This window comes from Cnephaeus nilssonii (genome assembly GCF_951640355.1).
Source record: "Cnephaeus nilssonii genome assembly, chromosome: 11".
NCBI lineage: Eukaryota > Metazoa > Chordata > Mammalia > Chiroptera > Vespertilionidae > Cnephaeus > Cnephaeus nilssonii.
Window position 1 is genome coordinate 52,829,301 of NC_137082.1, and position 16,404 is coordinate 52,845,704.

At 40.7% G+C, this 16,404-nt stretch overlaps 1 protein-coding gene across 3 annotated transcripts in view; it reads left to right on the forward strand.

Moving 5' to 3' along the window:
* ZNF236 (zinc finger protein 236) overlaps positions 1 to 16,404 on the forward strand; it is an 83,485-nt gene that overhangs the window by 1,643 nt on the left and 65,438 nt on the right. For 2 of the 3 annotated variants that reach the window (XM_079783663.1, XM_079783665.1), the window contains exons 2-3: positions 12,051 to 12,193; positions 13,592 to 13,756. In XM_079783663.1, the coding sequence (XP_079639789.1) occupies positions 12,051 to 12,193; positions 13,592 to 13,756 (308 nt within the window). The remainder of the gene's footprint in view (positions 1 to 12,050; positions 12,194 to 13,591; positions 13,757 to 16,404) is intronic. The other variant, XM_079783664.1, reaches the window with a different exon arrangement.

The following is a 16,404-nucleotide window of genomic DNA, read 5'->3' on the forward strand; positions in this document are numbered from 1 at the left end:
CTCAGGGTCCCCTTAAAATGTAAATCAGGGGCACCCTCCCTGGTTAAAACTCTTGAATGGATTCCTCCACCCCTTGACCTTGAAATCCAGGAGCCTCAGGGGTCCTAACTGCTGTGGCCTTGCCCAGCTCTCTTTTCTCAAGAGTCCCCTGTGGTCAGATGCCACGGTGTTTCTGTGTCCGGCCTTGCTGTCCCCATGCGGAGAGTCTGCCTCCCCTCTCACGCTGGAGGTCTCAGTGTTCCAGCTTCCTGAGCTTTCCCTCTTACCGTTGCTCTGTCTACCACGGAGGTTCTCAAAGTGTGCTTTGGGGACCCCTGGGAGTCCGACACACTTTAGGGCTCTGCAAGGAAGGCATTTTCACAGCAGATACTAAGACTGTTTGGCTTTGTTACTTGGTTCCCATTTGCACGAATCATACAACAGCAATGAGGTCTTAGCACAAATCACGGTGGTGGTGGCACCAAACTATGAGGCTGCATTATCTTCATGTATTTCACTCACAAACAGCATGTTGCAACTGGGTGAATGCAGAAACAGACATTGGGATCCACCTGCCATTGAGGGAGCATTAAAAAGACTTGTAAGCCTGGCTGGTATGGCTTAATGGTTGAGCATCTACCTATGAACCAGGTCAAAGTTTGATTCCTGGTCAGGGCACATGTCTGGGCTTGCAGATTTGATCCCCAGTAGGGGGCGTGCAGGAGGTAGCCGATTAATGATTCTCTCTCATCATTGATGTTTCTATCTCTCCCTCTCCTTTCCTCTCTGAAGTCAATAAAAATATATAGATATTTATACATATATATGTAGTATACACTGAGTGGCCAGATTATTATGATCTCTGAACGCATAATAATTGGCCACTCAGTGTATATCCTATATAATAAAAGGCTAATATGCAAATTGTCTCCTCCACCAGGAGTTCAACCAGAAGGCAGGCCGGCCAAACGCCCATGTCCCCTCCCCCTGGCCAGGCTAGCCGGACCCCACCCATGCACAAATTCATGCACCGGGCCTCAAATTATATATATATATATATATACACACACACACACACACACACATTATATATACATATATATATATATATATATATATATACACACACACACACACACACACACACATACATACACATACATACACACACTGAGTGGCCAGATTATTTGCGTTCAGAGATCATAATAATCTGGCCACTCAGAGTGTGTGTGTGTGTGTGTGTGTGTGTGTGTATGTATATATATATATATATACATATATATATATATATATACATATATATATATATATATATATATATAAAGACTTGTAAAAGTGAAAACTCTTCTTACTACTACTTTGGAGTGTATATTTTTCATAAAAATATGTATGTTAAATAGATTTATTTTTAAGTGAATAAACATTTAAAATTGCTCTGTTTTAATTGCTAATAGAGCAAATATCAACAGATACAATCTATATAAATTTAAAGTCTTTGGGTTCTCTGTAATATATAAGAATGTAAAGGGGTCCCAAGACCAAAACGTTTTAGGACCATTCTCTTAGTTTATTCTTTTAGTAATGTTTCTTATAATCTGATTTTTTTTGTTACCCATTATGAATTTTATTTCTAAGAAAAACCTGGAAGGTAGGTGGGGATTTTTATAGATAGGAGAAGTGAGGCTTTGACAGGGAAAGTGATTTGGAAGGTCCACCCAGCTAGTGAGTGTCAGAGTTGGGATTTAAATCTATATTTGAGTCCAAAGTGTGCATTTCACATTGCTCTGCCTTGATAAATGTAAAGCCCTATGTATGGGTTCATTGATGTATTCAGCATATTTTAAAGCACTTTCTGTGACTGGTGGGCTCTCTTCTGGTGGCTGGGGATACAAAGTTCAGCTGCAGAGACAAGACCTCTGCCCTGGCTTGTCAGGACAGTGTTCCATGCTGGCGGGAGCAATCTATGGCAGCAGGGAAGTCTGGGCTGCCCAGAGAAAATGATGTCGAACAGAAACCTCATGAAATGTTCAGGAGTGGGCCTACTCCTAATTATTTGGAGTAGTAATTAGATGGGACTCAAGTAAAGAGGTATGCCTCCTCTCTAAGTTGACCTGGGACTGTTTAATGAGCACTTGCTTTGTGCCTGGCCTGACTCTGGCGATAGAAAGATGAGCGAGGTAGGACTTTTTTTCTGTAGCTTAGTTATTTTAGTTTGTGGTGTTTTTTTTTTTCAAGAAAAAAAAAGATTTTAAATAAAATAATATTACCAAGCTGTACTAACATAGTAATTATACAAAAGTTGTAGGAAATATTAAAAATCTGCAAATAACAGGATTACTTCTATTATATTCTAAATTTTTTTTTCTCTGGCTCTATTTTTGTTCACCAGTTTATGTTGTTCATTATATTCCACAAATGAGTGAGACCATGTGATATTTATCTTTTTCCGACTGGCTTATTTCGCTTAGCATAATGCTCTCCAGGTCCATCCAATGGTAATAGTTCCTTTTTTTTTACAGCAATGTAGTATTCCATTGTGTAGATGTACCACAGTTTTTTAATCCACTCATCTGCTGATGGGCACTTAGGCTGTTTCCAAATCTTAGCTACTGTGAATTGTGCTGCTATGAACATAGGGGTGCATATATACTTTCTGATTGGTGTTTCTGAATTCTTGGGATATATTCCTAGAAGTGGGATTACTGGGTCAAATGGGAGTGCCATTTTTAATTTTTTGAGGAAACTCCATACTGTTTTCCATAGTGGTTGCACCAATCTGTATTCCCACCAGCAGTGCAAGAGGGATCCTTTTTCTCCGTATCTTGGCTAGCACTTATCTTTTGTTGATTTGGTTATGATAGCCATTCTCACAGGTGTGAGATGGTATCTCATTGTCGTTTTGATTTGCATCTCGGATGATTAGTGACTTTGAGCATGTTTTCATATGTCTCTCTCAGCCTTCTGTATGTCTTCTTTTGAAAAGTGTCTATTTAGGTCCTTTGCTCATTTTTTGATTGGAGTGTTATCTTCCTTTTGTTAAGTTGTATGAGTTCCCTGTAAATTTTGGAGATTAAACCCTTATTGGAGATATGACAAATATGTTCTCCCATGCAGTGGGCTTTCTTGTTGTTTTGTTGATGGTTTTTGCTGTGCCGAAGATTTTTATTTTGATGTAGTCCTATTTGTTTATTTTCTCCTTAGTTTCCATTGCCTTAGGAGCTGTATCGGTTAAGATATTGCCATGACATATATCTGATATTTTGCTGCCTATGCATTCTTCTAAGATTTTTATGGTTTCCCATCTTACGTTTAAGTCCTGTATCCATTTTGAGTTTATTTTTGTGTATGGTATAAGTTGGTGGTCTCGTTTCATTTTTTTTTTTTGCATGTATCCCTCCAATTTCCCAACACCACTTATTGAAGAGACTATCTTGACTCCATTGTATGCTCTTGCCTCCTTTGTCAAATATTAATTGAGCATAATGGGTTGGGTCGATTTCTGGGTTCTCTGTTCTGTTCCATTGGTCTATATGTTTGTTCTTGTGCCAGTACCAGGCAGTTTTGAGAACAGTGGCTTTGTAATATACCTTGATATCTGGTATTGAGATCCCTCCTACTTTGTTCTTCTTTCTCAGGATTGATGCAGCTATTTGGGGTCTTTTTTTATTCCATATGAATTTTTGGAGAGTTTGTTCTAGGTCTGTGAAATATTCTGTTGGTGTCTTATTGAAGATTACATTGAATCAATAAATTGCTTTGGGTAGTATGGACATTTTGATGATGTTAATTCTGCCAATCCATGAACACGGTATGTTCTTCCATTTGTTTATGTCTTCCTCTATCTCTTTTTTCAATGTCCTGTAGTTTTCTGAGTACAGGTCTTTTACCTCAAATGTATCCTGCTACCTTGCCGAATTCATGTATTAAGCCTAGTAGTTTTTTGATGACGTCTTTGGGGTTTTCTATGTACAATATCATGTCATCTGCGAATAATGACAGTTTTACTTCTTCTTTTCTAATTTGGATGCCTTTTATAACTTCTTCTTTCTGATCAATATGGCTAGCACTTCCAGTACTCTGTTGAACAGGAGTGGTGAAAGTGGGCATCCTGTCTTGTTCATGTTCTTAGGGGAAATGGTTTTAATTTTTGCCCATTGAGTGTGATGTTGGCTGTAGGTTTGTCAAAAATGGCCTTTATCATGTTGAGATAGGCTCCTTCTATTTCCACTTTGCTGAGAGTTTTTATCAAAAATGGGTGTTAGATTTTGTTGAATGCTTTTTCTGTGTCTATTGATATGATCACGTGATTTTTGTCTTTCAATTTGTTTATATGATTTGGTTTGCGAATATTGTACCAGCCTTGCATCCCTGGAATAAATCCCAGTTGATCATGGTGTATGATCTTTTTAATATATTGCTGGATGCGATTTGCTACTATTTTGTTGAGGATTTTAGCATCTATGTTCATTAGCATCTATATTCATTGACCTATAATTCTCTTTCTTTGTAGTGTCTTTATCTGGTTTTCGAAGTAGGATAATGCTGGCCTCATAAAAAGGGTTTGGAAGTGTTCCTTCCTCTTGGATTTTCTGAAATAGTTTGAGGAGTATAGGTGTTAGTTATTCTTTGAATGCTTGATAAAACTCCCCTGTGAAGCTGTCCGGACCTGGGCTTTTGTTTGTTGGGAGTTTTTTTTTTTTGTTTGTTTGTTTTTTATTACTGCTTCTATTTCATCAGTTGTTTTTGGCCTATTCACGTTTTTTATTCTTCCTGATTCAGTTTTGGGAGATTGTATTTTTCTAGGAATTTGTCTATTTTACCCACATTTTCCAGCTTGTTGGTATATAGTTGTTCATAGTATTTTCTTACAATCCTTTGTATTTCTGTGATGTCAGTGGTTACTTTCGTTCAGAAACTTTCGTTTCTGATTTTATTTGTTTGAGTCCTCTCTCTTTGTTTCTTGATGAGTCTGGCTAATGGTATATCAATTTTGTTTAGTCTTTCAAAGAACCAGCTCTTGGTTTCTTTGAGTTTTTGTATTTTTTTTTTTTTTTTTAGTCTACATGTTATTTATTTCTGTTCTAATCTTTATTATTTCCTTCCTTGTAATTACTCTGGGTTTTTATTGTTGTTCTCTTTATAGTTCTTTAAGTTGTAGGGTTAAATAGTTAATTGCTGACTTTTCTTGTTTTTTGAGGTATGCATGTAGTGCTATGAACTTCCCTGTCAGGACTGCTTTTGTTGTGTCCCAGAGATTTTGGGTTGTTGTGGGTTCATTTTCATTTGTTTCCAGAAAGTTTTTTTATTTTTTTCTTGATTTTGTTGGTAACCCATTCATTGTTTAGTAACATGCTATTTAGCCTCCATGTATTTGAATGTTTTGGGGTGTTCTTACTGTAGTTAATTTCTAATTTCTTTCCACTGTGATCTGAGAAGATACTTGATATGATTTCAATCTTCTTGAACTTGTGGAGACTTATTGGTGTCCTAACATGTCTATCTTTGTGAATGATCCATGTGCACTTGAGAAGAATGTATATTCTGCTGCCTTGGGGTGAAATGTTCTACAAATGTCAATTAAATCAATCTGATCCAGTGTGTCCTTTATTTTTTATTTATTTTAAAAATATATATTTTTATTGATTTCAGAGAGAAAGGGAGAGGGAGAGAGAGATAGAAACATCAATGATGAGAGAGAATCATTGATCAGTTGCCTCCTGAATGCCCCCCACTGGGGATCAAGCCCACAACCCAGCATGTGCCCTGACCTGGAATTGAACCATGACCTCCTGGTTCATAGGTCGACGCTCAACCACTGAACCTTGCCAGCTTGGCCTAGTGTGTCTTTTAGAGTCTTTGTTTCCTTGTTAAGTTTTTGTCTGGAAGATCTATCCAGTGAAGTCAGAGGGGTGTTAAAATCCCCTCTTATGACTGTATTGTTGTCGATCTCTCCGTTAAAGTCCTCTAAAAGTTTTTTTTTTCTTTTAAATGTATTTAGGTGCTCCTATATTGGGTGCATATACGTTTACCGGGGTTATATTCTCTTGTTAGATTAATCCCTTTCATATTATGTAGTGACCTTTGTTGTCTCTTGTGATGGCCTTCATTTTAAAGTCTATTTTGTCAGATATGAGTATTGCTACTCCAGCTTTGTTTTTCTTTTCCATTTGCATGAAAAAATTCTTTTCATCCCTTCACTCTCATCCTGTGTGTGTGTCTTTTGTTTTGAGGTGGGTCTCTTGTAAACAGCATATAGTTGGTTCATGTTTTCGTATCCATTCAGCTACCCTATGCCTTTTGATGGGAGTATTTAATCCATCTATATTTAGGGTTATTACTGATAGGTGCTTATTTACTGCCATTTTAATTCTGTGTGGCTAGGCTTCTCTCTCTGTTTCTTCTTCTCATTACAACAATCCCTTTAGCATTTCTTGTAATGCTGGTTTGGTGGGGATGTACTCCTTTAGCCTTTTTTTTTTTTTTTTTTTTGTCTGGAAGCTCTTTATTTGACATCTATTTTGAGTGAAAGCCTTGCTGGATATATTAATCTTGGTCTCAGATCCTTGCTTTTCATTACCTTCAGTACTTCATGCCATTCCCTTCTGGACTATAGAGTTTCTAATGAGAAATCAGATGTCAGCCTTATGGGAACTCCTTTTTAGGTAACAGTTTTCTTTTCTCTTGCTGCCTTTAAGATTCTCTCTTTGTCTTTAATTTTTGGCATTTTAATTATGATGTGTCTGGGCATGGGTCTGTTTGAGTTTTCTTGTTTGGGGATCTCTGTGCCTCCTGAACTTGTGTGACTTTTTCCTTTACTAGGTTAGGAAAGTTCTCTGCCATTATTTCTTTAAACACCTTTTCTATGCCTTTCTCCCTTTCTGCCTCTTCTGGCACACCTGCTATTCTAATATTGTTACCTTTCATTATCCCACAGCTCCCTTAAGTTGTTCTCCTGTTTTTAAATTGTTTTTTCTTTTTGGTTCTTTGATTGAGTGATATTTTCAACTCTGTCTTCTAATTCACTGATTCGATCCTCAGCTTCACCTAATCTGCTGTATATTCCTTCTAATGTGTTCTTTATTTGTGTTATGTCATTATCGCAGACTGTTCTTTTTCATAGTTACTATATCTTTTTTCATACTAGTGAGCATTTTTAACATCATTACTCTGAACTTTGTTTCAGATAAATTTCTTATCTCTTCTTCTGAGAATTCTCTAGTTCTTTCATTTGGGGGTTCTTTATCTCCTCATTTTGGCTTTCTGTTTGGATTTGTGACTATATATTAGGTAGATCCTCTGCACCTCTCAATCTCTAGTGCAGGACAGTGTTAAAGGCTGTTTCTGACTAATTACTAGGTGTACCAGTTAATAATGCGGATTTTTTTCAATAGATGGAGTTATACATATGTTGATATATATGCGATTTGATACGTATGCTATTTTCTTTTATTGACAACAAGCTTCAAAACTTCATATATCAACTTTTCTGAAGGTGTTAACATAGATATTTTTATGCTTAAAAATGTCCAATTTCGTGCCAAAAAAAGAGCATTTGCAGGAAGTTTTAATTCATTACTTTATTTTGAAGAAAAGTGCTGCTGAATACTTCGGGAAGCTTATGGTGGACATGCTCCATCTCAAGATACTTGTGAATGCTGGTTTAAACGCTTTAAAAGTGATGATTTTTATGTGAAAGACAAAGAATGTCAGGTCAACCAAAAAAGTTTGAAGACCAATAATTATACAAGCATTATTGGATGAAGATGCGTGTCAAATTAAAAAACACCTTGCAGAAAGATTAAACGTTGCTCAGCAAACAACTTCTGATCGTTTACAAGCAATGAGAAAGATTTTAAAGGAAGAAAAATGGGTGCCACATCAACTGAATGAAAGACAAGTGGAAAACCGAAAAGTCATCAGTAAAATGTTGCTTCAACTGCACGAAAGAAAGTCTTTTTTGTGCCGAATTGTGACTGGAGATGAAAAGTGGATTTAGAGAATCCCAAATGCACAAAATCCTGGGTTGATCCAGGTCAACCATCAACATCGACTGCAAGGCCAAATTGCTTCGGAAAGAAGACGACAATGCTCTGCACTTGGTGGGATCAGGAAGGTGTGGTGTATTATGAGCTTCTAAAACCCGGTGGAACTGTTAATACTGATTGCTACAGACAACAAATAATCAATTGGAACCATGCTTTGATTGTGAAACAACCAGAATGTTCCAGAAGACATGGCAAGTAATTTGCTTTATGATGATGTACCATCACACACTTCAAAACCAGTTAAAGACACGTTAAAAAATCCTGCCTGGGAAGTCTTAACCCACCCACTGTATTCACCAGATCTTGCTCCTTCAGATTACCACTTGTTCCAATCGATGGCACACACACTTTCTGAGCAGTACTTCAAAACATACGAAGAAGTAGAAAATTGGGTCTCTGAATGTTTTGCCTCAAAACAAGAAAAGTTTTATTGGGAGGTATCCACAAATTACCTAACGATGGGGGAAATGTGTAGCTAGTGATGGACATTACTTTGAATAAAGCACTTTTGATATTTCTCCTGATATTATTGTGTTTTCTTTGATTACAAAATTCGAATTATTAACCGGTACACCTAGTACAGTGGTCGGCAAACTGCGGCTCAGAAGCCACACGCGGCTCTTTGGCCCCTTGAGTGTGGCTCTTCTACAAAATACCACGTGCAGGCGCGCACGTACAGTGTGATTGAAACTTCGTGGCCCGTGTGCAGAAATCGGTTTTCGGCTCTCAAAAGAAATTTCAATCGTTGTACTGTGGATATTTGGCTCTGTTGACTAATGAGTTTTCCAACCACTGACCTAGTAGATCAGCCATAGACTGAAAGCCTCCAGAGACTGCATCTGCTTATGGACTGATAGGATTCTAACTTGAATTGCCCCCCAGGCAATCATTCTCAGGTGTGATGAGAGTTTTTTTGAACAGGGTGGGGCAGTTTCTTCTGCCTTGAGGCTAATTGTTATTTTTAATCTCTTAAGTGGCCTCAGGGCAAGGTGTTTTCCAATAGGGTGTGTTGACTGTCTTCCCAGCAGGCAAAGTAAATGTCTATGTGGGAAAAATGTCCTCTGCTGCATGAGGGAATGAGTCAGCTCAGGAAACTTGGGGTGTCTGCCTTCTGAGCTCTATCCCCCAAGTCCCCAGACCTGGCTTCTCTTACAGCTCCAGTCCACTTCACCCTCCCTGTGCGGGGGAGTACAAGGTGGGTGGCTCCACAGGGAATTTTGTGCGTCGGCCCTTTAAGAGGGTGCCTGAATTTTCAGCTGTTAGTCCCTGGCAAATAGCACCCTGCTGCTTTTTACAGCCCGAAGTTATGTGGGTACCCTCCTCAGTTTTGGTGCTCTCTACTGGGGGGCTCAGCTTGGGGATTAGATCCCAGAGTTCTCAGTGGCAACCCCCCACAGCTGAGATACCTCTCCGGGACTTCAGTTGCTGTCTGTGGGTGCCCGGCCAGCCCTTTCGCACCTCTGCCCCTTTCGCCAGTCTCTATGTGGTCTCTACTTTCGGTCCTCGGGTATCAGGGTTCTCTCCTGCGAGTTTCCTGTTGATTATTCAGGAAGTTTTTCTGTATTTTAGTTGTAATACCAATTTGTTCCTGGGAGCATGTCCTGCAGCATCCACTTACTCTGCCGCCATTTTTAATCCTCTTTTAGTTTTCATATGGAGTAATGTGACCTTGATGGAAACCACATTTAGGGTTATGTATGGCTTCATCTGTTTTTTTCCAGTAGAATGCTTAAAAGTTTCCTTCCTAGCTTGCACCTTCAGTTGGCTTCCTGCTTAGTTTCTGTTTTCTGATGGAGGGATGTTTGTCCTACTTCATTTCTAGAAACCTGAGACAGGTAGATCATGAACTAGACAGGTAACAAGCTTTCTTGCCCAGGTTGCCAGGTCAGACCATGGCAGGTCTTGGTTGAATTCAGGGACTGCACCTTTCCCTTGAAGGAGAGGAGACCACTGGGAGAGGCTAAAAGGGGCGGAACTTGAACTTTTTATGAGGCAGCAGCAGATGTGGAGCCTCTGGTTTTAAGGTGACTTATTTGCTTTAGCAGCAAAAGGAGGAGAACAGTTCAGGGGAGATGGATTCTGCTTAAAAATAATAACTTACTAGCCATATCAGGTATCTGAGGATGAAAATATTTCTTTAAAAAGGAGCACCCTTCACTCTCAGTAATTGAACTTCTATGATAGGCAGAAACTTAGAGCATTGAGAATTTTGAGGAAAGTGTGATTATATAACAATTAAAGTGTAAAGATTTCACAACCTGGAGCTAGTAGCAAGTTAATGTGGGTTTCAGATCGTAGTCTGTGACACCAACTAGTCTGGGACAACCACACTGAACCATAATTCTTCATCACATAGAGTCAGTTCACCAGTTTTTTACTAGGTTATCCTGTATCAGAGTCTTTACACCGTCTCTATATTAGGTAAGATTTGTGCTGAAGGAATTAGCTGTGTTTTTCAGACCACTCTTCAGCCTACTAGTAGAACTTGACTTGAAATGTCACCAAAAGGCCTCACTGGTGGCTTTCACTTTTGGCAGTACATTAGGAATCACCTGGGAACCTCGCTGGGTCGATTACATCCCAGCCTGTGAGGCGGGACTCAGCATCATTGCTTGGAAGGCTCCCAGGTCACTCCACCTTGGGAGTCAAAAAAACGTTTCATTATTAATTTAGTGCAGGAATTTTGAAAGCAGGTTTTAGAATAGAATGTGGATATAGTTAAGAACGAAGACAATAAAGATTAGATATATTTTTTCCTTAATAGAACCATTTCATTCATGAATGAAGTTGTAGTTTTAAAAATTACATTAATATTTCTGGAAACTGGAGTTTGCTTTACTGGCCATTCTGCCAGAAGAATTTTTGAAACTGTTGCCGGCTCTGTCCCACCTCCTGTCCTGGGGATTTCAACTCCTGTTCTCATGAAGATGCTACAGCAGGCTCAAGGACTGCTGGCCAGAGTTGGAACTGCAGGCTGTTTACTCAAAAGAGGTGTGGAATTCCTGTCAGCACACGCGTGTTTGAGAAATACAAGGCTTTCTGGAACTTACTTGAGTCTTTAACATAACCTCTACTGTACTTCCACATTTCTAAATTCTAATATTTTTGGGTCAAATTTGCTATGTGACCTATTTGCTATATATAGTTAGTAAGTACTATATATATATATATATATATATATATATATTAATATTTTTATTGATTTCAGAGAAGAAGGGAGAGGGAGAGAGAGATTGAAATATCAATGATGAGAGAGAATCATTGATTGGCTGCCTCTTGCATGCCCCCTTATTGGGGATGTGACCTGACTGGGAATCAACCATGCCCTCCTGGTTCATAGGTCAACGCTCAACCACTGAACCAAACTGGCTGGGCCATAGTTTTTCTTATTTGAAAATACCTTTAAATTTACAGCTGTTTACCCAACTGGATTTAGAGAAACACATTGGGAAGCACATTGAGGATTGTCCAAAGCTTTGCAGCCCTTTATCTTCCGACACCAAAACTATCTGAGGGAACAGTTTCTGCTCTTGTTGACTTATTCTTGCTTCTCTGCAGTTTTCAGAGGTAGATTGAATTAATGAACTAGCATTTATATTTTGACTGGAGTTTGTTTGCTGAATGATTTAGGAACCTGTGTTCCTGATGACCTCTCAGGGTGACTTAGAAGTGAAATGCCCCCAGGATCTATCGTGACTTAGAAAAAATTGGAAGCAGCTGGCAAGGGTACAACACTATGGCTTTGGTGTGTGTTTGCGGGTGGGTATCAGGTCTCCAGAGTTGAGTTTTAGGTTTCTCAAAGTCCTACTGAGAAGAATTTAGGATTCTGCAGCCCAGTCCTCTCAACATTTTTCATTTGTAACCTAAAAACATGTCCATTTAAAAAATTCAAGATGTCATTAATGTCATTTAAAATTCTCATAAAGTTTTGACATAATTTGGTTTCTAAACAATAACCAAATAATTTTATTTATGCGATGAGAATAACAACTGATATTTATTGTCTATACTTATGCAATTTTATAGATGGAGTTTTAACATTGAATGCGGAGAACACTAATTATGCCTATCAAGTTCCAAATTTCCATAAATGTGAAATCTGTCTACTGTCTTTTCCAAAAGAGTCCCAGTTTCAACGCCACATGAGGGATCACGAGCGAAATGATAAGGTAAGTATTTTTAAAAGGGGCATCAGAAATGTGAGCGTTGAAACTGGAGGTGTTGTAAACATCCACCTGTGAATTGAAATTATTTCCTATAATTTAGATTCCTAAATTGTGGAGCATTGTATATTATATAAGTACATATTTTTAGCTGTAGTTGTATTCCTAGCCATTATGAGATCATGAGGGAAAGTGAGAAATTGTCTAGCAAGTCTGTGTATGGAAGTTCTTAAAATATGCCCTTCTCTAGTAGTTTCTGTTTCCTCTATGAACATAGAATTAGTACATGCTGATGTGTTTTTCTCTGGCAGGGCAGTTACCCTTAAGTGTCTTCATTGTAAAATGGTGTTCAGTTATGTTAGATTGAACTTCAGCAGGGAGCATGCTCTTACATAGAGATTTGTATCCTTTCTTGCCGGGGCCTGTGATGAGAGTGTTAGTATCTTAATGGGACGGTTTGCCTGATAGACGGAAAGTGACAGTTGAAACTGCAATGAGAAAGTGGTTGCGACTTTCCATTAGGTAGGAGAACGTGAGCTAGTCAGCCTTGTGAGACCAGAGCATACCAGCTCTCTTCTCTGGAGCCAGGGCCTGACCAGCTTTGCTTTACTGTCCCTATGAGTGATAACATAATGCTAATACCACTTGTGGGGAAAATCTGAAAATACTGACTCAGGCCTTATTAGGGCCTTGATATTTCAGAGGGAAATTAATGCCAGTGGTTACTTTTTCTTTCTTTTTTTTTTTTTTAAATATATTTTATTGATTTTTTACAGAGAGGAAGGGAGAGGGAGAGAGAGTTAGAAACATCAATGAGAGAGAAACATCGATCAGCTGCCCCCTGCACACTCCCCACTGGGGATGTGCCCGCAACCAAGGTACATGCCCTTGCCCGGAATCGAACCCGGGACCCTTGAGTCCACAGGCCGACGCTCTATCCACTGAGCCACACCGGTGAGGGCTACTTTTTCTTTTTGCATGTAAGTGGCAGAATACCTTCCATTTGGGGAACATTTTAGACTGAGATAAGCAACTCAGTTAAAATCTAGTAAAATTCTTATGATTCTTATTTTACTTGAAGTGATTCTGTTGACAGCAGTGGAGTTGGTTGGTAAAAGAGGGAAAATTGCGGCAGTGTGAAGCCTCTTCATTTTATCATCAGAGAGCCCATACCCTGGCACACCGAGGTGCAGCACTCCTACCAGAACCCTCCTCCTGCCTGGACGGGTGTGGTCCTTACCACCCCTGAGACATTCCCTAAGGAACTTTATGTGTTGGTGTGGGATTTATTGACTTCGAAGTTTCTTAGAAAGATTGTAGATCATGGTACTTGTTAATATTTGAATGTTGTTTACTGTGGAAAGATTGTATTTCAGAGACTTCTTGACTGTTCTCTCCCAACAGCCACATCGCTGTGACCAGTGCCCCCAGACATTCAATGTTGAATTCAACCTGACGCTGCACAGATGTACCCACAATGGGGAGGACCCAACCTGTCCTGTGTGCAACAAGAAGTTCTCCAGAGTGGCCAGCCTCAAAGCACACATCATGCTACATGAGAAGGAGGAGGTAATATTTCGGCCTGCCCTTTGTTAACTGATTCTTAAAAGGCCTCTAATCTGTGGGGGGACCTTAGGTATAAACTAATTTACAAAGCCTTTCATGTAAATTTCAGGGAGCGAATGTTAAATTTGCCTTGGCTGATCTCCAGTTCATTGATGAAACCTTTTATTTTCTGCCATATCAGTTGGGGTAGAGACACTTAAAGTGTATTTGGAGAATCAAAATATGTCTGCATTGGCTAGAAAAGGCCCCCCTTTTTTTAAACAGAAATTAACTTTAGTAGAAATCTGTAGTGGCCAAAAGTAAATTTTCTGCCTGTGAAGATGGCTCCTGGATTCCCTGACCTGTGTGCATTTGGGAGAATATATAGAAAGCGTTTGTGATGACACACAGCAGTTATGCACTGAGTGAGCAATCCAGAACTTATAGGATGGCCGGGTTGTGTTGCTGTTGCTAGGAGTGGGGCTTCATCCTAATATATAAAAACCCTGGGTCTGCCACGACTGGAGGCTTGACCAACTGGAAGTCAGTCCTGCAGTCAGTGCTGTGGCTGCAGGCACTGTGCCCCAGCACTGACTGCTGAGGGGGCTGCGAATCAGGCCCAGAGAGAGGCCTGAAGAGAGAAGTAGGGTCGGATCCGTAGACTGTGTGGCAGCTGTTGATCAGCACTTGCCTTTCTCTTTCTCTCCGGGCCAGGCCAGCAGCCACGCCTCCATTTCTCTCCAGGCCTCCACCAGGGCTTCTGATCAGCCCTGCCTTTCTGATCAGGACCCGTTGATAGGCCCAGAGAAACTGACTGGCATAGAAACTGACCAATCAGAACCAAATATGGGTCAACTGTGAGGAGCCAATGGCTACCTAGGAGGTGGAGCTTTTGACACCGACTGGCATAGAAACCAACCAATCAGAACCAAATTGCCCGGCAGAGGAGGGCAGTTGGGGGGGAGATCAGGCTGGCAGGGGAGGGCAGTTAGGGGTGATCAGGCAGGCAGAGGCAGTTAGGGGCGATCAGGCTGGCAGGGAAGGACAGTTGGGGGCGAGAACAGGCCGGCAGGGGAGAGCAGTTGGGGGCGAGTTCAGGTCGGCAGGGGAGGGCAGTTGGGGGCAACCAGGCCAGCAGGGGAGGGCAGTTGGGGTTGAGATCAGGTCGGCAGGGGAGGGCAGTTTGGGGTGATCAGGCAGGCAGAGGTAATTGGGGGCGAGATCAGGCCAGCAGGGAAGAGCAGTTGGGGGCAAGATCAGGCCGGCAGGGGAGGGCAGTTAGGGGCGATTAGGCAGGCAGGCAGAGGCAGTTAGGGGTGATCAGGCAGGCAGGCAGTGAGGTTAGGGGCAATCAGGTAGTAGGCAGGCAGAGGCAGTGAGGTTAGGGGCAATCAGGTGGGCAGGCAGAGGCAGTTAGGTGTGATCAGGCAGGCAGGCAGGTGAGTGGTTAGGAGCCAGCAGTCCCAGATTGCGAGAGGGATGTCCAACTGCTGGTTTAGGCCTGATCCCTGTGGGACATCTCCTAAGGGGTCCCTGATTGGAGAGGGTGCAGGCTGGGCTGAGGGAATCCCCCCCCCCACCCCCCGTGCACAAATTTCGTGCACCAGGCCACTAGTTTCAAGTATAAATGGCTGTTGCTTTAAAAATATTACCCCCCACCCTGATTATTATTGTAGAAAATTAGGAAAATGCAAAAAAGTAAGGAGGAGAATGTGAAAGACACCTGTAATTTTATCTCCCATGGCTAATTACAGATAACTATTTGGTATATTTTTCCTCCTGAGACAGAAAAACAAATATAGTATTTAAATTATATACATAAAATTTCCATCCTAAAAATTGAGTTCCTACTTTCTGTGTAGGCTTATGTATTTTTTGTATGTATTTAATTTTTAATATAAAATCATTTATCTTTTAAATCTTATTGTATGAGTAATGCATGTGTAATTTGGGGACAGTTGAGCCTACATCACCAGAGATTCCAGTCCTCACAGGGCACTCTGCGCATGCTCAGGCTTCCCTGCACTCCCTCCATGCAACCCTGTTATTCTGTGCCTTTTTTCTTCAGTCAATTGTCATAGGTGATGTTACACAAAACCTGCTGGCTGCTGGTCATAGATTAACACCCACATGGTGTGACGTTGTGGACACAGGTCACTGTGGGTAGACATGTAGATTGCTTTCCACTGTGGTAAACCTGGTGCAAACAGAGCCACATGAGCAAATGTTCCCAAGGCAGGCAACTTTGTACCCAGAGGACATTGTGGTTGTCACTGCTATAGGGAAGGGGTGCGGTGCTGCAGGCATCTAGTGACCAGAGATGCTCCAGAAGGCTCTTCAGTGCATAGCCCTCCTCTCCTTCCCAGCACACACACAGTGATCCTGTTCCTAGAAATGGAATTGCTCGGTCAGAGCGAATGTAAATTCAGAATTGGATAGATCTTGCCAAATTATCTCCAAAGAAGTTCTATCAATTTATGTGCCACACTAGCACGGCCAAGGGTGAACCTGAGGAAGGGCGGTGAAGGATTGAAGAAAAGACAGACAAGAGAATACAGCTGGGGCTTGGTGCTTTATTTGATAGTCTGATTAAAACAAGGGTAGATTAACAAGCATACAAATGTTCTTGTTTTGGCAACACTTGCTGAACCTCCTACAGCTACTTAGGAAGT